The following is a 21,115-nucleotide window of genomic DNA, read 5'->3' as shown; positions in this document are numbered from 1 at the left end:
AAAAAAAACTAAACCCCAGACTTTTGAATGGTATATTGCTTATCTTTTTTCTGTGATATTGTTTGAATTACAACTCATTAAGTTACATTTCCTTTCAACATTCTGTGTGTTATGGCCATTTAAATTCAAAATCACAATCATGAATGTACAGTACATACACTCTCAGAGTGTGCACACAAAAGCTGTCACTGGGGTGGCACCTTTTCAAAAGGTATATTTTAGTACTTTATTTAGCCTTAAAAGATGCATATTAGTACCTTAAAGGTTTCATATTAATACCTAAATAGTAGATTTTGAAAAGGTATTGCCTCAGTGACAGCTTTTGTACTTTTTATTTCTGAGATTGTATAGCCAGTTCTGAATTGTTCTGAACCCTGATAAACAAATAAACGCACCTCCTCTTTCTAACAGGAACTGCAGCATCTCCTTATAATCCAGAGCTGCATCTACATGAAGAGGTGTCACTCCAAAATCATCGGCCCTCTGAAAATCTGCCCCTCTTTTGAGGAAAAAAACACATCCCGTCCACGTTACATGCCAGAGATATATACCAATAAACACAAAAATCTGTGAATGATTTACAATGTCACCTATATTCTCAATATTTGAACGTAAGCATCAGCTGAACATTTAAATCCCAGAATGACATTTTATGGCATATATGTCTTACATAAGCAGTCAAACATTAACCTCATGCAGGGCCGTTTGCCCATATTTATCTGCTGAGTTTGAGTCAGCTCCATTCGTGAGGACATCATTCAGAAACTGAAAAAATCAATATCATTGTGTGACACTGACAAATACAACATCATGTTCTCCCGAAGTTCACCATAGTGGAGCCACATCATTTGTTTCATGTTACCTCATCTGTGTCTTTATTGCTTGATGCCAGGACTCAAAAGTGATCCAGAAGCCTTTTATTCAGCTGGATCTTCTTCTTCTTTTGTCCATCTACAGTGTCTTCATCCGTTGCCAGACCCTTATATTTTCTGCCTACGTATTCTTCTAAAAAGACAACGATTTAGAGTTAGGATTGATATTAAACTCACAACACGTGTATCATAACTTCAGGATCATGTGACTGGAGTAATGATGCTGACAATTCAGCTTTGAAATCACAGGAATTAATGATTTCAAAATGTATTAAAATACAAAAGAGTTATTTTAAATTGTAATAATATTTCACAATAATTTCAAAATAAATCTGACTTCTAAGAGTCTTTAAAAAAGAAATAATTTTAAAACATTAAAAGAAATATATTAATGATTCCAAACTTTTGATTGGTGTAGTTTAACTATTTTATTTTCCCTGAAATCAGCCGTCTGTATATTTTGTCTCTGATATTTTATTATAATAGCAGATGACATTGAAGCTCGCATGTATAAAGGCAAGCTGACCCTGCTGCACTTTGCTGCTAAGAATGACGCTGTCGGGGCAGTGAGGAAGTTACTGCAGAATGGGGCGGACATCGATCAATGAGAGCCTCTACAGCTGGCTGCTAGCTTTTGCTGCTTTTATAACTCTATAAAGTCAGGCCTGATCTGTGCATGTCCTCCAGCTCTAACAGTGGACAAACCTTGACTGCTGTGTAAGACATGTTTTGACTTCTGTGTGTTATGTACAGATCGAAGTTTGGAGCAGATGCTGGGGTGCAGGACTCTGATGGACAGCTCTGCATTACTGCCATGATTGCTAAAATGAGCCCTGCGGTGAGGAATCAAGGATTGTAATTTATTTCAGAACAAGTTAATCAGCAGCATTTATGGCATTACATGTATTTACTTAACAGATGCTTCCAACATGACTTTAAAATACTAGCAAAACCCATTAATCCAAGACAGACACAATACAAGTATTACTACTTTATTAAAAAAAGTGTATATATATATATATCTATATATTATATATATATATATATATATATATATATATATATATATATACACTCACCTAAAGGATTATTAGGAACACCTGTTCAATTTCTCATTAATGCAATTATCTAATCAACCAATGACATGGCAGTGGCTTCAATGCATTTAGGGGTGTGGTCCTGGTCAAGACTATCTCCTGAACTCCAAACTGAATGTCAGAATGGGAAAGAAAGGTGATTTAAGCAATTCTGAGCGTGGCATGGTTGTTGGTGCCAGACGGGCCGGTCTGAGTATTTCACAATCTGCTCAGTTACTGGGATTTTCACGCACAACCATTTCTAGGGTTTACAAAGAATGGTGTGAAAAGGGAAAGACATCCAGTATGCGGCAGTCTTGTGGGCAAAAATGCCTTGTTGATGCTAGAGGTCAGAGGATAATGGGCCGACTGATTCAAGCTGATAGAAGAGCAACTTTGACTGAAATAACCACTCGCTACAACCGAGGTATGCAGCAAAGCATTTGTGAAGCCACAACACACACAACCTTGAGGCGGATGGGCTACAACAGCAGAAGACTGGGTACCACTCATCTCCACTACAAATAGGAAAAAGAGGCTACAATTTGCACAAGCTCACCAAAATTGGACAGTTGAAGACTGGAAAAATGTTGCCTGGTCTGATGAGTCTCGATTTCTGTTGAGACATTCAGATGGTAGAGTCAGAATTTGGCGTAAACAGAATGAGAACATGTATCCATCATGCCTTGTTACCACTGTGCAGGCTGGTGGTGGTGGTGTAATGGTGTGGGGGGTGTTTTCTTGGCACACTTTAGGCCCCTTAGTGCCAACTGGGCATTGTTTAAATGCCACTGCCTACCTGAGCATTGTTTCTGACCATGTCCATCCCTTTATGACCACCATGTACCCATCCTCTGATGGCTACTTCCAGCAGGATAATGCACAATGTCACAAATCTCAAATCATTTCAAATTGGTTTCTTGAACATGACAATGAGTTCACTGTACTAAAATGGCCCCCACAGTCACCAGATCTCAACCCAATAGAGCATCTTTGGGATGTAGTGGAACGGGAGCTTCGTGCCCTGGGTGTGCATCCCACAAATCTCCATCAACTGCAAGATGCTATCCTATCAATATGGGCCAACATTTCTAAAGAATGCTTTCAGCACCTTGTTGAATCAATGCCACGTAGAATTAGTTCTGAAGGCGAAAGGGGGTCAAACACAGTATCAGTATGGTTCCTAATAATCCTTTAGGTGAGTGTATATGCTAATATTGTATATACACACATAAAATACAAATATATATATATATGCAAAAAACAAATGAAAAAAATAAAATATAATATATATGTATATATGTATATATATATATATATATATATATATATATATATATATATATATATGTATATATGTATATATATATATATATATTATATAGATATATATATATATGTTATATATATATGTATGTGTATGTATGTATGTGTGTGTGTGTGTGTATGTGTGTGTGTGTGTGTGTGTGTGTGTGTGTGTGTGTGAAAGAAATGCTAGATGTGCAAGTGCAAAAAAAGATTTATCTATACTTTGCAGTTCTGTTGCATAATTATTTGATAATGATAATGACAAAAATAATTTGTAAGTAAATTAATAAATATTTTATTTTAATAATTATTTAAAATGCATTTACATAAATGAATTATTTTATTTTATTCATGATAGTGAATCTGCTTTTAAACTGTTATTTTGGCAGTTAATCTGTGTTAGTTTTCATCAGGCCACAGATATTGTTAAGATTGTTGTAATAAAGAATCTCACAATTGAAATCTATTGATTTTTAAATGGATCCTGTGTTTCTGACTTTTGTATTTTAAAGGGTTAGTTGACCGAAAAAAGAAAATTCTGTCATCATTTATTCACCTTTGCATCAGCCAAGGACATTTGAGCTTTTGTTTGAGGTTTGAACATATTTGATGTGTTCAATGTATGTTCATCAAACAATGTTTATATTTATGAGTTCAATTAAATCTGCTCATCATATATAAAGCTGTCGGATCTCTTCAAATGAAATCGGAATAAACATTATACTTTTATGAAATATTTGAAGCGTTACATTTTTTTGTAGAATTGACTTCTACCGGAGGTACAGAAATCAGGTTTCAATCTTCAGTTTTGTTTTGATGATTAAAACTCTTGGGAACAATATGAGGATGCATAACTGATGACTGAATTTTAATGTTTGGGTGAACAATCCCTTTAAATTTTTTATTTTTTTATTTATTTATTTTTTAAATACTGAAGATTACATTACATTTAAAGGAAATCTATGATGTCATGATCTGTGGCTTTCTCCCTTTGATCCTTTATACTGATTCACTTAGTATGGGGAAAGTGTTCAAATACAAACATTTAAAATCTAAAAATAAAATCTAAACATTATATTTGTCCACATTTTTTTTTTTTTTTTTTTTTTTTATATATAAAATTGTACAGCCTTGTCTGTAAAATGTAAATAAATAAATAAATCCTCCACCCACGAGAATTACATTGGGGACACATTGGATTACATTGATTTACTGAGGTGAACACGGAACGCAATTCAGCTTTGCATCACAGGAATAAATTACATTTTAAAATATATTTAAATAGAAAATTTTAAACTACAATAATATTCGAAACCTGAAAGGAAGCTACTCTCAAGACTCCTGGTAATGCACTCATTATAAGCTAATATACAGTAGAATGTGAAAGAGCATGCAAAATAAATTTGTATCTGTATGACTAAACATGCTGATATGTCTGATGCAGGAATATCTTTGATTGGCTGGTCTATTCGCTGCTGCTGGCAGTTCTGGGCATCCACTTGGCAGATACATTCCTAATGTCAGACACTTCGACAGAACAGTCTTCGTCTCTTCGCAGTGTCCATTATTTTCCTGTGGTTAAGGCTGATGAAGCATGTCTGAGCCTTCAGGTAATTAATCTTTTTGAAAGTAACCTTACAATAGGAAACACTGAAAATTAAGATGAATGCATGTAATTTGAAATGTCAATAATAACGTCCACGAATGCAGAATAAAGCTAGTGTATTTGTATGTGTATGCTTGAGATCTAGAGGAACACCTGGTCAGCGGCAGTTACCATAGATACTCAGATATAATGTCAACACCTTTTGGGTGTCCTGACTGCTGTGACACACAGAGCGCCTGCAGCCGAATGTTGCCACCTGGTCAGTGGCCCAAATAACACTGCTTCCATATCTCAAGTTTCACTGAGACTCCATGGTGGCCTCTTCTTTGTGGGCTAGGTAACCATGGAAACACATGGTCAGTGTTACGGTAATCATAGAAACATAAGGACGCGGGGGTTTGAACACCCTGTGCTCAGTCACTTCTGAACGCTACTACAGTATTTCAACATATCCAGGGATATCATTTTGCTCATCAATTAGGCTGCTTTTTCCAGCTCCAACATGAATCACAATATTGCAAACTTTGATTAAAAAAAAAAAGACACTACAATAGTATGTACTAATAAACATTACCATTAGAATGTTTGATTTATTATTTCTTAGTTCAAAGAAATTAATGCCTTTATTCAGCAAGGATGTGTTAAAATGATTAAAAGTTAAAGACAAAGTAGTTTTATTTAAAATAAATGCGTCTATCCATCAAACAAAACATAAAGAAACAAAAAAAAAGTATTAGTTTCAACAAAAATATTAAGCAGCACAATGATTTCAGCTTTGGCATTGCAGAAAAAAATTACATTAAACAAGTTAAATGGCAACAATGGTAATAATTATTACTGTTTTTACTGTATTTATGAAAAATAATGGCAGTCTTGGTGGGCATAAAATACCTAATACTAAATAAATAAATAAATAAACAAACATACAAACAAACTCCAGACTCCAAATGGTAGTGTACTTTAATAAACAGAATAAACTATTGCAAATTATGTAAATGTGCCATAAACTACAGTACAAGTACTCTTACAAACTACAAATTACAGTGCAGTTTGTCTGTGGTGAAAATTAAAAGGATTGTTCACAGAAAAGTGCAAATTGTGTTGTTCCAAACCTGTATACATTACTTTGTTCTGCAGAACACACACAAAAAAGTCATACTGGTTTGGAACAACATTTAGGGTTAGCAAATCATGACAGACAGTTTGTCTCTTTAATGGCTTTGACTTCTGAAAACTGATCTTTGCACTCTGTTGGACTACAATGCAACACATGATTGTACTCCAGGTAATCTGATCTGATTTTATTCTGTAGGGCGATGGGACTCTTCATTGTCATGCTGGTGAAGATTGCAGGAGACGTGCTGCGTTTCCTTTTTCTCTATATAGAGATCTTCGTTCCATATGCCTGTGCTTTCTGGATCATATTTTGAGGTGCAACACAAAGACTCATAGTACAGTATATAACTATGTATGTAAAAATGCACGAGATATGAACATTGAGGTTACTTGGCTGAGGTGCCAAGTATGGAGACGGTTCCTGAGCTGCTGTACGGCCTGTACCGTATCACGCTGGTGGACGAGTATGAGCTTGATGCCATGCTGGATGTGGACGCAGTGATGGGCTACCTGCTCTGTGGAACACTTCTGGCCCTGTCTGCTATTCTCTGTGTCAGTTTACTGATTGCTCTGCTTTCTGACCTCTGCACTTATAATGAACGTCTGTGAAAACATGTGCAAACAAGCATGGGCTCATTGTAAATTCTTTTCAGTTCAATTCTTGTTCGTTTTTATTGACGCTGCCACTGATATCAAACGACTGTCAATGGTGTTTCTGCAGCTACTGATGATGACAAGAAACCCTCAGTGACACAGCAACCTACAGCGGACAGCACAAACTCTGAAACTAACGAATGAACTACAGAAATAAACAGTTCATCCACAAGGAGCAAGACTTGGAAAGGATGTCATAATTTTGCAATAATGTGATATATATATATATACATATATATATATATATATATATATATATATATATATATATATATATATATATATATATATATATATATATATATATATCACATTATTACTGTTTTGCTGTAGTTGTGATCAGTTAAAAGCAGACTTGGTGAGCAGAAAAGACTTCATCCGAAAGCTTCAGTGATTAAAAATTTTTGACCTATATTTATTGAAACAAATAAGTAGTCATTACTTGTGAGTCATCGGTAGCCCATGATAACTTTGTGTGAGGAACAGAAAGATTAGGCTATTAATTATCTATCAGAAATTATTATTTACTGATGATCTTCCCCTTCTGTAAATCTCATGTGTGTTCAGATTCACAAATGTGACGTCATGTGAAGATTAACAGATCACTAAGCACCCATGTAGAGTGAAAAAATAGCTGCATTAACGATTCTTCAAAAAATCCGCCATGCTTCGAAGCCTTCACACCTTAAAATACTGCCTATGTAGGGCGCTTACTAGAGAAATAACAAGATACAGGGTTGTGAGGGACAATTTCTTTTAAAATACATGTGAGAGGGAGTGGCTATTATTGTGGCTTGTCACAGGCAGGGACAGAGGAGGGACACTTCTCCATTAGTCAGCTGAAAAGTTTTCCAGCTCTTTGACGGAAGCAGAGCGCGCGGCTGATTTCCGCTTCCCTCGCTGCTGCTGGTCACTGAAGGAAAGATGGCGGCGGTCGAGACCGATCGTGATGCACCGTCCGCTCTGTGTAGCGAATTCCTCAATTTCTCCGCAAAGGACACCGCTGCGGTAGGCGACAGTTTCACAGAGACTTTCCAAAATGTCTCTCCTGATGAATCATATGCATTTGTTTGCCGTAATCGACGCGTTGGCGATGAATGGTGTGTTTTTCTCGCTCCTCGTCTCGGGTTGTTTTGCTCAGTGTGGTTCTGCTAACGCGCTAACAGCTAGCCTGTGAGATTTCACACCTCGAGCTCCAAAACACACACTTGACACTCCGTTTACGCAAATATTTATTTAATATGGCTGCAAGTAAAACATTCTTTCGTTTCTCGCGTCTCGGGTTTAACTTAACAAGCTGACAAAGATGTTGACGTTCAGAGAGATGTGTCAAGAGTTGGATAAAAACAACTGACTGCTTTGTTCTTCTTCTTTACGTCACGTAGTTTATGGTGTAATTAACATTGCCTCACAAACAGCTCTTTTAACAGCGTTAAAATTAAGGCAAGCAAACCGTAAAACAGGGCTTGGAAATGCGTGTAGTTTATCTGCATTCCTGTAAGCTGTATTTCTGGTTTCTTTCTTTGTACAGCAGGTGTTGTGGTTTACAAACTAAACATTAATTTTATAGCCCAGTTACATGTTTTTCATTTTGCAAATTGGCTAAGCCACTATATTTACATGCCACATCTATCTCAAAAACATTAGTAGTGTGTTTTTACACATGCTGGGTTGTTTGGCTGTGTGCTCTAGCACTAAATCCAGGTTAGCAGGTCGATGTAGACAGTCACAAAGACGGCCAGGTTCCGCTGGCTGTGTTTCTTTACAGCATCCGGGTGTTGTGGCACATACGTGCTGTTGGACATCAGCTCGTTTGTTACAGTATTTCCTTTAGAAATAATGCTGTCAAAATTGCACACCATAAGACCTACTGAGCTTCCTGTGACTGTCTTCTAAAGCAGTGTCTTAACTAATGTTAACACTCTCTGCATACATAAGGAGAACAGAAAAAAAAGTTGCTGGCTATGTATCATTATTTCTGGAATGGTTTTCTTTTGTTGTTGTTTTTTTGTTTTTCTCGAGTGCATTCTGGGATTGCATTCTCAATTAAAAATATTTAATGCTGTTATAAAATGTCTAATGCAGTTTATTGTTTATTTTTTATTTATTTGTTTATTTTTCTAATGCAACCTTGTTTCCTTTTGTCATCATGGCCATGATGGTTACAAGCCGAGTTTATTAAATAATTAAGCTCCTTTACAACAAAAGCTATTTTCTTCCCCTAAAACTAGGCTATACTATTGAAGTTTGTGGTAAGATTATTTTAATGTTTTTGGAAGGAGACTATGATGCTCACCAAAGCTGCATTTGGTCAAAAATACATTAAAAACAGTAATATAATGAAATGCTATCGCAATTATAATTATTTTATTATTTATTATTATTTTATTATTATTAATTATTTTAAAGCTGTTGATCCAGTCTTTAGTGTCACATGATCCTTCAGAAATCATTTTAAGAAACAGAATGTTTTAAGAAACATTCAATCTGTTTTTATTATCAATGATGAAGACAGTTGTGCTGCTTAACATTTTTGTGTAAAACATTGTACAGTTATTATTAAGATTTCTTTGATGAATAGAAGGCCCAAAAGAACAATTTATTTGAAATAGACTTTTTTTTTTTCTTTTTTTGTAACATTTTAGGTCCTTACTCTTAATTTTGACTGATTTAATACATTATTGCTGAATAAATGTATTAATTTCTTTTAAAAAAGCCCGAACTTTTAAATAGTAGTTTATATACACATACATATGAGATTAACATCAGATGCATTCTTTATTAATGCATAAAGTTGTGAGGTCTTGGCAGCTATAAACAAGTAAACTCCCCTTGCCTTGATTTATTTATTTATTTAAAATACTTTTGTGTCTAATTTAAGAAATTATCAATGTGAAGGTCGATGCCTGAACTTCAGTCGACATGTACATTTTGAAAAGGAAAAAAAAAAAATAACGTGGTGAATTTGTTTCCCATTCACATTTAATCTCTGGAAATAAGCAGTAACACATGGTTATGTAACTAATGTGTATATTTAATATTATTTGCAACTTTTTTTGTTTACCCACATTAAATACTGTTATTGTGAAATAAGGTTTTGGTCATACCACACACCTCTAGAATGATCTTTGTGTCATTGTTCCCACTTGTGTGGGAAATGTTTTAGAAAGTGACCATGTTCCAGGCCATGCAAATATAAAACAGCAGCCACCTGACCACTAGTGTTCTTTTTCAAGCCTGACCTTTGTCCGCCTGACCTGTTTACTTTGCCAATTATGGTTTTAGTTTAGGCTCTCTGTGTCTGCTTTTGCTCTATAGCACTGATTAGCAGATAATTAATTAACGTTTTTGTGTGTGTGTCTAATATTTTGTCCGTCTGTCCATAGAAATGGCTGCAGGTGAGCAACCTGCCCAAAGAAGTGTACCAGCACTTAGCCTGCTACGTCCCCAAGATCTACTGCCTGGGCCCTAACCTGAACCCTCAGAATGAGGACCTGCTGGCTCCGCTGCTGCTTCAGAGCCCGCTGGAGTGGTACCTGTGCGGGGAAGAGCCGTCCGTGGGATTGGCCAAGCTGGAACAGAACAACCAGCCCTCACAGCTCTGTGGCCACGTGTTTAAAGTGGGAGAGCCAACGTACTCCTGCAGGTACAGTGTCAATACTCTTTCTGATCCACCCAGAGAAGGGTTGATTCTCATCTAGACTGAATTCACAATGATTCTTAGATTGTTTGATTTCAAGAAGCAACAGAGACGAGCCGTTGTTCCAAAACGTAGTGAGCTGCACGTTCGTGATTGAATAGCTTTTGGAACTAGTTGAAAGTTTGGCATATTTGTTTTGAGTCATTAGTCACTTATGCTTACTAAGGCTGCATTTATTTGATCAAAAATACAGGAATTGTATTACCATTTGAAATAATTGTTTTCCATTTTAAACTTACACCTGATTTTTCAGCATCATTGCTCCAGTCTTCAGTGCCACATGATCCTTTAGAAATCATTATTTTCAAATAAATTATGTTCTGTTGAACTTTCTATTCATCAAAGAATCCTGAGAAATGTCATGTTTTCAACAAAATATTAAACAGTAAAAGCTAATATTAAGAACCATTATTAAAAATTAGCATCAACATTAATTGATGATAATTGAGCAGCAAATCATCATATCAGAATGATTTCTGAAGGATCGTGTGACACTGAAGAATGGAGTAATGATGCTGAAAATTCAGCTTTGCATCACAGGAATAAATTATATTTTAATTGTTTTCTGAATATTTGAATATGTTCCCTTTTAAATTGTAATACTGTTTCATAATAGTACTGTTTTTATGAAATAAATGCAGCTTTAGTGAGCATAAGAGACATTTAAAAAGTATACATTTTTCCAAACTTTTCACTGGTAGTGTATGTGTCACAGTTGAATTTATTAAATTTTTTACACTTATTATTTTTTTTCTCTATGCAACTCTTCAGCTATGTGTGTATGCTGTTGAAGTTGTTGTAGCAGTCTGACCTGGGATACTGTGGGTCAGTGTGTTCCCACAGACATGGAAGTCTTGGCTGAATTAGGTCAGCTTGCTGTGAGGTTAAGTCCTTTAGGCAAGATCACTGTAAGCCGGCTAAGAGGCCGGGGGTGACTGGAGTATGTACTGTTCTGCTCTGTTTCTTCGAGAAACAATTAAAAGGGCTCACATATATCCCAAATGCTTCATCACGCTGGTATTATCAGATTTGAATCTGATCTGGCTGATGTGAATGGTGTGAAATATTGATCTTGCATCCTAAGAATTTGTGCAGGTGTTCATTTTCATCCTGTCATGTAATGTGACTCTAGCTCTGATCCAAACCAAAGTTCTTTTTTTGGTATTTGCTCTGAGATGGCTTTTTTTATGTGTGTGTGTGTGTGTATATATATATATATATGTATATGTATATGTATATGTATATGTATATGTATATATATATAATATGTATATATATGTATTGGGGTATATATGTATATATATATAGTATATGTGTATATATATATATATATAATATATATAATATATATATTTCTATATATATATATAGATATATATATTTTTATATTATTTTCTTTTCTTTTTTTTAATAATTTTAAGGCTCTCATTCACTAAACTTGTACGCCTGAGTGAAATCTGTCTACTAATTTTAAGCAACAGTTATTGATGAAACAAATCATGATTCATGTGTAGCTTTTCTTTTTTCTAAATTTGCAAACAACTGAAACCACACAAAATTATGAAAGGCTGTGTAGAAAGCCCTTGTATGGAAATAAATAAAACTTGTAAAAAGTGAACACAAATAACTTCTACCAGTAACAAACCATAATATGAAGAAATCTTTTTTTTATTTTTACCAAAACTTTTAAACAGTTTTTTAAAGCCTGTAAAATGGCATGCTAAGATTTCTGTGACCGTTTTCACAAATAAATGGTGTATACATGGAGAATTTCTTATGTTTTAGCATAGTGCATTTAAAAGTTAATGGACAAATGTATCTTTATAAAATTTCACAATGTTATTGCAGTTTAAATAAAAGTTTTCCATCAGGTTAGATATTGATTATTAATCATTCAAACCCTTTTCTATAAATGACTGCCGATTATGTATTCAAAGCATAGTGGGCTATGGCCAGTACTAGCCCTTAAAGTGTTCACGGATCTGCACTTTGAATTTCCAGCGGAAATAGTAAACCGTCCGGGTACCTTTAAGATACTAATTTCAACATACTACAATTTGGGACACACTAATTTTATTTCGAATACTATTTAAGACTGATAGCATGTGAATTGGGACACTGCAACAGAGTTATTCATTTGAAGTGAATACTTCGATTGCTTTATATGTGAATGCATGCCATGCTGCCTTAGAGTTGGGCCAAAATGAGCAGCATTCATCTGTGAGTGTCTCTGTGCTACCTAAAAATGGTTTAATTGTAGGCAGCTCACTGTTTACAGCTTCAGTTCTACTCTTTTAGTAATTCACTTTGATTTTTTTTCCTTTTCAGGGAGTGTGCAGCTGATCCGACCTGCGTGCTGTGTATGCAGTGCTTCTTAGGCAGCGTTCACAAAGAGCATCGCTACAGGGTAAGAGGAAACCGAGACATACACAGTAGTCACTTTACCGCTCTTAAACTTCTCAGTCAGGTATGTAACAGTATGTTGTGTTGGTGTGACAGCTGCAGAGAAAGTGTCAAATACCAAGTGTTGGTCAGTCTCATTTGGAGCAGTAGAAGCTGGCTGCACTAGTGCCACGTGGACCCTGACTACTTCCTAACAAAAAATTCTTTTTTACATTTGTCCAACCAAACTAAGTCCGAGAAGTCATTATGGCTCAACCTAAATGATAGTTTTTAAAACTGAGGTCTATGACTCATGGTGCACATCTTTGTAAAGGTTACAGGACAGACGAAGCTGTTGCATTTGAGAAGATCAAACAGTCAGTCTAACAAAATGAACAGCCTGCTTTCTAATTTAAGTGCTGTTTCAGTTTTACATCTGACTCAGATTTTTGTAACAACTTTTTTTTGAGATGTTGTTGACTTCATACAAAAAAAACAAAAAAATGTTAAAGGAAATCATGAAGGTAGTGGAATGGAAAAGGTTAGTGCTGAGTTTTTTGTGAAGTATCATATTTGATGCATCAGGTTTTCTTTTGGCTCATATAGAGTGATCTAGAGTGAAAAAACCCACTTCATTTCTACCAAACTGAGGAAAAATGCAATTTGGTGCAGTTGCTAATATTTAAATAGCCAAAAAGTAAGATGACACTTTGATAGGTTGTAATGTAGGTCAGTGAGCTTTTTAACAGTATAACAGACTACTGTCAAAAAATACAGAGTAATATTATTTGTTTTCATTCTGTATCTCTCAATAATGTCTTACTTAGATTATATATTATTTAATTTTATGATCAAGGCCCTGTAGTTTTTATTGTGGTGGCAAAACACATAATGCATTGCAATAAAATAATAAGAGATGAACAAATAAACATTCATCAAAAGCCTGATCATATTTGATGCTCACAATTTAACATGATTTTTTTTTACATTTTTAAATATGTATGGATAATCAAGTTGCTTCAGTGTCCATATATTAGTAACAATATAAACATTATTCTTACCTTTACAAAACTCAGATCATTTAGAGTCCCTAGAAATTTGTGTTTAAAATATTATTTGGCTTTATAGGGTTAAGTGTATAATGTGTCCCAAAATTTGTGTTGTTTCTGTGATTTAACCCTCTTAGCGTGTGCAAGAAAGTGTGTTTGTTTTAAGGAACACTAGATCAGTCAGTCATGAGTCTCTTGACTAATGCCTTCATGACAATGACAGGTCTATTGTTTCTAAGATACAGATGTAAGAGGCTTGAGATCAGATCTAAGCTGTCGTGTGCTGCTGTCTTTGTGAGTAAGTGGCTCTTTGTGCTCTCTGTAGATGACCACCTCAGGAGGAGGAGGCTTCTGCGACTGCGGCGACACAGAGGCCTGGAAGAAGGGCCCTTACTGTCAGAAACACGAGCCCAATATCAGTGACTCTTCCCAGAAGGTGACACACCTCTTCCTTTGTGACACAGCATCAACAAGAGGAATGCGAATTAATAAGGAATTTAATGATTCTGGTTTAAATGCAGCTGATTCTAAATACTTCTTAATTCTCAGTCCCAATATCTCAATACTTCAGCATGATGTAATATTCATAGGCACAGCAATTACATACTATTAACTAAATCTTGAGGATTATTCAGAGCAGTATATGGGTTAAATTGGAAACAAACCCTTGTGTTCCCTGTTTTGTTTGGCAGGATCCGTTAGCTAATCTGTCTGATGAGATGATTGCTCGCACATATAATGTTTTCTCCATCATCCTCAAATATGCTGTGGACATGCTCACCTGGGAAAAAGAGGACGAGCTACCTGAAGGCCTTGAGCCACCGTAAGACACATTAGCACTCATACCAGGTCTATATTGGCTGTTCGTGGTCATTTTTGACCACGAACAGTGAGAGTGTACCTTTTTTTTTTTTTTTTTTTTTTTTTTTTAATGAAATGACGTAAAACTGATTCCTCTGAAGTACTCACATAAAATTACTTCTGTTGGGATTTTAGGTCATGTAGCTGTTTAGATTTTATTTGTGTGTACACTTCTTTAGAAAATTTATGAATTTATCGTTTATTTTGGCCAGATTACTGCCATCTGGCAAAAAAAAAAAAAAAAAAAAAAAAAAAAATTACACTAATTGCCAGTAGATGGCTGATGTTTTCTATGCATCCAAATGCTGCACAAGAATTCTAAATCTTATGCTTTGAAAATGTCTATTATCTAACTATCACTTGTCAAAGTTAATTTTGAAGTGTAATTTTTGCATTAATGCTTACAGTCATAAACATACATTCATTTCGCTCTCTCTCTGTGTATGCATGGTTGGGTGTGAGTCTCACCGCTTTGTTTTTTTTTTTTTCAACATTGTAGCTGATTTTAATCTATAAAAATTGCTCTTTTCTATTTGCTTCCTATGGTCAGTCAGTTTTTTTTCAGCCAATGTGTCACTTTTTTTGTTGCCATTTAGAATCAATTGAAGTCCTTTATTTGTTCAGATTGCATATCTAATAAAGTCACTAACGGCATTTTTCCACTGCATGGTACGGCTCGGTACAGTTCACTTTTGGGGGGGTTTCCACTGAGTACAGTACCCGGTACTTTTTTTTTAGTACCACCTCGGTTGAGGTTCCAAGTGAACTGTACCGTTACCAAAATGTGACGTGTAAGCTCTGCTGATCACAGATTGGCCAGAGAGAATTGGCCAGACACTACCTGCGTCACTGAACTTGCGGCACAAACACAAAAAAAAGGTAGATTTAAATCAGCACAGCCAGCCAATGATCGAACGCAACCGTTTTGAATGAACGCACCTTTTTTAATGACCAGACATTTTTGTTGTCTGTTGCAGAAAGCGCCATAAGTTTTGCAACATTGAGATTAAGCAAACAATTTTTTTTAAACAAAACATTCAGTCAAAAAATACTGAGGAGCTTATTAGTGTTAAATCCTGAATATCCCTAATCACAAGAACAAGTATTTTTTGGACAATACTTTTTTTTCGTAATTGTTTTATACTGCATTTTAGTATATTGGGAGAAATGTAACTTGCTTATTTTGTTCTCAGGCACGTGGAGACACATACTACTGCATGCTGTTCAATGATGAGGTCCACACGTACGAGCAGGTCATCTATACACTACAGAAAGCTGTGAACTGCACTCAGAAAGAGGCCGTCAGTTTCGCCACCACCGTGGACAGAGATGTAAGTTCACCTGCTGTTAGTTCCACAGTAGTCTTAGACGTCACGCCCACGGACCGCTGGCTAAACGTCTGATGCGTATGGCACACAAAAGTGGAAACACTTCAGGAGTTTTGAAGTCGTCATCGGATTGGTTGAATTATACAGGATCTCAGTGAGATTTATTATGTATATATAAATACACACACATACAGTATATATTTTGAAAATGTTTACATTTATACATTTGTATATTCATATTCTTATATTTTATATATAAATTTAATATATAAACATAAAATATTTTTCATTTTACATACATAAGTATACACACATACAAAAAGTTATATTACAGATGTGATTAATCGCGATTTATTGTTTGACAGCACTAATGTGAAATACTCAAAGTTTGTGGCATAGAATCTTTAAAATATGTCCCAGAGTTTTACACATCGGTCTGTTATTGTGGCGACATTTCCACGCTGATCTCTAAAGTCTCTAAACGTGATGATGAACGAAACGAACTGTGATTGGTTGTTTGACATGTCAGTCAAACGGCCTTAAGGGGCGGGCCTTGGCCAGTGAAAGCTGCCATAGATTCCAGACCTTCAGTCGTCAGTCCACAGTGCCACGATTCAGGCTTAAGTTTAAGCACAGCTTGTTCTTGCTTTTGTTCATTGATTGCTTTTGTTCATTGATTACTTCTGTTCACTGTATTCAGGGGAGGAAGTCTGTTCGCTTTGGGGACTTCCAGTTTTGTGAGCAGGCCAAATCTGTTATTGTGGTGAGTCCTAAACAATCACAAATCCCATCCGTTTGCCTCAGATGTGTAAAGCGATTGGGTTTTTTGCTCTCTCTACTGAAAGGTCTAGTTAACTAGGACACTCATTTAAGTTTTGCAGAAATGCTCCCCAATTTGCATACAGCAGTTTCAGCACCAGGCAATGATACATAGTTCACAAACAAGATTGTTAGATGAGTTTGGTTAAACAAACATCACTATTACCTATTATCATTATTGCCATAAATATCAAACTTTGGTTTCTTGCATGTCCTTGCATTGTTTTGCTACCTACATGTGACTTAAAGTCTCTAAGAAGGACATTATAACACCCCTTTGCAACCATCCAGAACACTTTTCAGAGAGGAAAGAATCATTAAATCGTTTGTGTGAATGTAGTTTGTTTGTTTGGACACATGTTTTGCAGAGGAACACGAGTCGGCAGACGAAGCCCCTGCGGGTTCAAGTCATGCACTCTTCTGTAGTGGCTCATCAGTGCTTTGCACTCAAAGCTCTCACCTGGCTCGGCCAAATCATCAGATACTCAGGTCAGTTTCACTCTCTTTTAGAAAAGGCTTATTTTTCAGATTCTGATTTATCTTCTGCAATCCCAAAATGAACTCTTTTTAATGGCCAGTTCCTTTAAGGCTTGTCAGTATGGCCACTGATGTGATTAACATCATTTCACGTGGCTCGAAATGTACTTCTTTACTTGGTAGCACTGCTGCTCCCAAATTCAAAAAGTTAGGAGCACCAGCAAAAATTTAGGAGCGCTCACCAAAAATTTATGAGCATCGCAACTACAAATTAAATTAAATTAAATTTTACATTCAACTCTGCCAATTGCACGGGACGGCTGGCAGCTAGGGGTGTGCGATATTGACAAAATTATATCTGTTTTCTGGGATTTTATCGATAACAATAATTTGACTGATTGTTACTGTGCTGATATCTTGAGGACTACAGTGGACAGCTGACTCCTAAAACTTTTTATATTCCTTATATTCTGTGTGGTGGTCCGTTCACAGCAGTGACAGAAATTAATCTTTTCCAATAAGTTAAAATTTATTTTTACCTTTTATGGTCATTTTTACCTTAAAGCCATTTTTTCTAAAAGTGTGCATTATCATTTGAGTCAAATTCTTATATTTAATCGGTCAATTATAATAAGAAATTTGGGCTGTTATCAAGCAAATGGAAGTATCAATCAACAAAATTCATGTTTGCAATGCAGAGGAAACACAGAAGCTGCATCTGAAATGGCATTTACACACTGATTAATGCAGGACATGAATTAATTTAACCTGCAGTTACACATGCATAAATAATATTTTAATATTGTAAGCATAAAACGTTGAATACTGATATTTGAAATATTTGAAACTTTAAATGTGAAATTAAAACCCCCAGTAGGTGGCAGCATGTCACTGTTAATAAGTGAGTCATTGTGAATGAACCGAATCATTTAACGAATGATTCATTCAGAAACGAAACACTGTCATGTTGCTCAGAGATGCAAAACAGCGCTGTCACTGTGTTTGGAATTATTTTTATTGGCGAAATACAGCAAAAACAGGCAATATAGTGTCTATTTTTTCTCTCTCTTTTTTTGTCTCACCGTCCCACCTGTGGGACGCTTGGCGCTCTTTTTTTTGTTGTCCTTTTTCTCTATAAAATCTTTTAGTAATCATCATAAATTATATATCATTTGAAAGCTTAGAAGCCCAAGATTCATACGGTGAAAACCATTTTGAAATCGGACATTGCGTTACCATGGAAATGGTACTTTAAAATCTAATGGCGGTCTCCTCCCCCTTAGTGGGCAGTGTCAAGTGTCATATTACAAAATGCATTACAGTCTTTTAGAATCAAAACTTTTTATAATATTGGCAACAAACATATCATTGGAAAGGTCTGAGTCTCAGGATTCCATATTTGGTGGTTATTTTGAGTATTGAAGTAAAATTGACAGAGAAATCTAGGGAAAAAATCATTAAACAAAATTCAAAGTAGTTTTGATGGCTCCCAGTGGCTGTTTGTGGTATGATGCCCTAAATAAAATCTCACAGGAACCTCAATTTTTTTTTCATATCAACTTCAAATTTGGAACATAACTTATTTATACACAAGGCTTTAATTTTATACCAATTTTAAAGTAAAACCTGTTATGTAAAATATTTATAATAAATAAAATAAAATAAAATTAATATAGCACATATTATTTACAGTACATTTAAACTTCTATAACTTTTTGATACTTCAATTTTTTGAAAAAAATCCACTTTTGTCAAAATCTGCTAATTTTCTTCTTTAAAAAGAGACCAACCTTAGGTCTATATTCCAAAGTGTTCATAAAATACAACAATTTAAGTTTGGATAGTGCACTTTAATGCCTATTTTAAAAAATGGGGGTGACAGTTAAGGGGTTAATATTAACTTCTTGTTTATTGAACAGTTGTATAAAATCAATATCACATTTGTAATCATGCTGATTTTTGGAGGAAAAAACAGCACTCTTGTGATATTGATTAACTATATGAAATTATATAAAGGCCCCATATCTTGAATTTTGTGATGCGTTTTAATAGACTGAATCATGCAATTAAAGAACGCACTCTAAATGCGCACGCGCACTAATCTAACCTAATAGACACTCTGATAATGATGTCAATACTGTGTTGATAATGTCAAACCGCACATCAACAACAACAATTACGAAATGTGTAGATTCGGTGGCGAATGGAGGCAAATTAGATTTCTTTTGTCATGACCTCTTTAATGTAGCAGTGTGCCTTGTGTCAGTGTTTGTGAAGAATAGGGTGACTGAGTTTATTGCTGTTTCTATCAGATGCTTTGAGAAGGATCCTGTGTCAGGTGGGTCTTCAGCGAGGACCAGAGGGAGAGAACTCTTCTCTAGTGGACACGCTCATGCTCTGTGACTCCAAGATGTGGAAAGGTGAATGAATGATTGTGCTGACATCAGCTCTACTGAGATTCTGCAGCACTGGACAAACCCACAGCCCAGTGAATCCCATGGAAGCATGTTCATATCACACTTTACCCCAAAATCACAAGAAAAGTAGATTAAGATGTTTAGTATTCTAAGAAAATTAAGTATATTTTAGGACAAGTGAAATTTATTTGGAGTATTTGTCCAACTAATATTGCATTTCATGACTGACAAGACTCATTACTGTCATGTCTGTACATTTTAAAGTTTCATTCCCATTATTTTTAGTTCAGTGTCTTCCATTCACAGTGTTCTTGTTACACATTATAGTAAACTATATGTAATTAAAAGCAACTAACCCTATAGAAAGTACATGTTGTTCATTAATATTGCTCAATACTTAATTATATACTTTAAAATGAAGTGTAACCATAATTTCTTGTTTGATTCTTTTGTTTTCGGGGTGAATTATGACTGGAACATCCTTGATGGGTTTTGTGATATTCTCCAAGTTAAGTTCTAATCCAAGTATCTAATCTTGTGTTTCCTGCAGGAGCGAGAAATGTTTACCACCAGCTCTTTATGAGCAGCCTACTCATGGATACAAAGTACAAGAAACTTTTCGCAATTCAGTTTGCAAAGGTAAGACTTCAGTTTGCTATGGTACAGTCTTTATGTTGATCGTAAACCACACAAAGGACCAAAATGTGGAGAAAATTTTGCACATTCACATTTGGTAATGGGATCAAAAAAATGTAATTGTGACTTTTTATCTCAGAATTCTGAGAAAAGAAGTCAGAATTGTGAAATATAAACTCAGAATTCTGCCTATTCCATGTTTGCATCTCACAATTGCAAGTTTATATCTCACAATTCTGACCTTTTTCCCCTCAGAATTCTGAGTTTATATAAACTAACAGTTGTGAGCTATAATTTCAGAACTGCGAGATGACTCTGACCTTTTCTCGGAATTGCTGTTGCGAGTTATAAAATCCAATTCTGAAGAAAAAAAAAAATCTTTTCTTCAGTCTTTTCTCACAATTCTGACTTTATAGCTCACAATTACAAGTTTATCTCTCTCAACTGATCTCTCCATATTGTATGTAAAGTCATGTGTCTAGGAAAAAAAGTCTTTTAAATCACCTTTTCCTTGTTTTTTAAATATTTTGTTATTAGATGGCAGAAATAAGCTTTCATAATAGTGCAAGGCATCACTTAAGAACAATTTCGAAAGCATTGCCACAAAACATGATACTTGTTAACATTAGCCTAGCATGAAAACAATTGCCTTCTAACTAAAGTTACTATGTTATGTCATGACGATAATTTCCACACAGTATTCACATGGATATAGTTGTTAAAACATATTTTAAATGGAGCAAATTCCACACGCATTCTAATGTAAGCGTGATATTGAAAATACAGTTTTTGTTTGTTTTCGCAAACTGGTGAA

The 21,115-nt window shown here is 35.2% G+C and overlaps 1 protein-coding gene across 1 annotated transcript in view; it reads left to right on the top strand.

Moving 5' to 3' along the window:
- The first annotated feature begins 7,440 nt into the window (after positions 1–7,440).
- The window catches only part of LOC109101261 (E3 ubiquitin-protein ligase UBR2-like), a 33,355-nt gene continuing 19,680 nt past the window's right edge, over positions 7,441–21,115 (top strand). Inside the window, exons 1-10 of the mRNA XM_042736334.1 lie at positions 7,441–7,640; positions 10,019–10,278; positions 12,661–12,739; positions 14,089–14,199; positions 14,456–14,586; positions 15,817–15,955; positions 16,653–16,715; positions 17,140–17,260; positions 19,561–19,668; positions 20,216–20,304. Coding sequence (XP_042592268.1) covers positions 7,557–7,640; positions 10,019–10,278; positions 12,661–12,739; positions 14,089–14,199; positions 14,456–14,586; positions 15,817–15,955; positions 16,653–16,715; positions 17,140–17,260; positions 19,561–19,668; positions 20,216–20,304 — 1,185 coding nt within the window. The 5' untranslated portion in view covers positions 7,441–7,556. The remainder of the gene's footprint in view (positions 7,641–10,018; positions 10,279–12,660; positions 12,740–14,088; positions 14,200–14,455; positions 14,587–15,816; positions 15,956–16,652; positions 16,716–17,139; positions 17,261–19,560; positions 19,669–20,215; positions 20,305–21,115) is intronic.

This window comes from Cyprinus carpio, chromosome B13 (assembly GCF_018340385.1).
Source record: "Cyprinus carpio isolate SPL01 chromosome B13, ASM1834038v1, whole genome shotgun sequence".
Lineage (NCBI taxonomy): Eukaryota > Metazoa > Chordata > Actinopteri > Cypriniformes > Cyprinidae > Cyprinus > Cyprinus carpio.
Note: the sequence above shows the minus strand (reverse complement) of the source record. Positions and strands in the feature narration are given on the sequence as shown.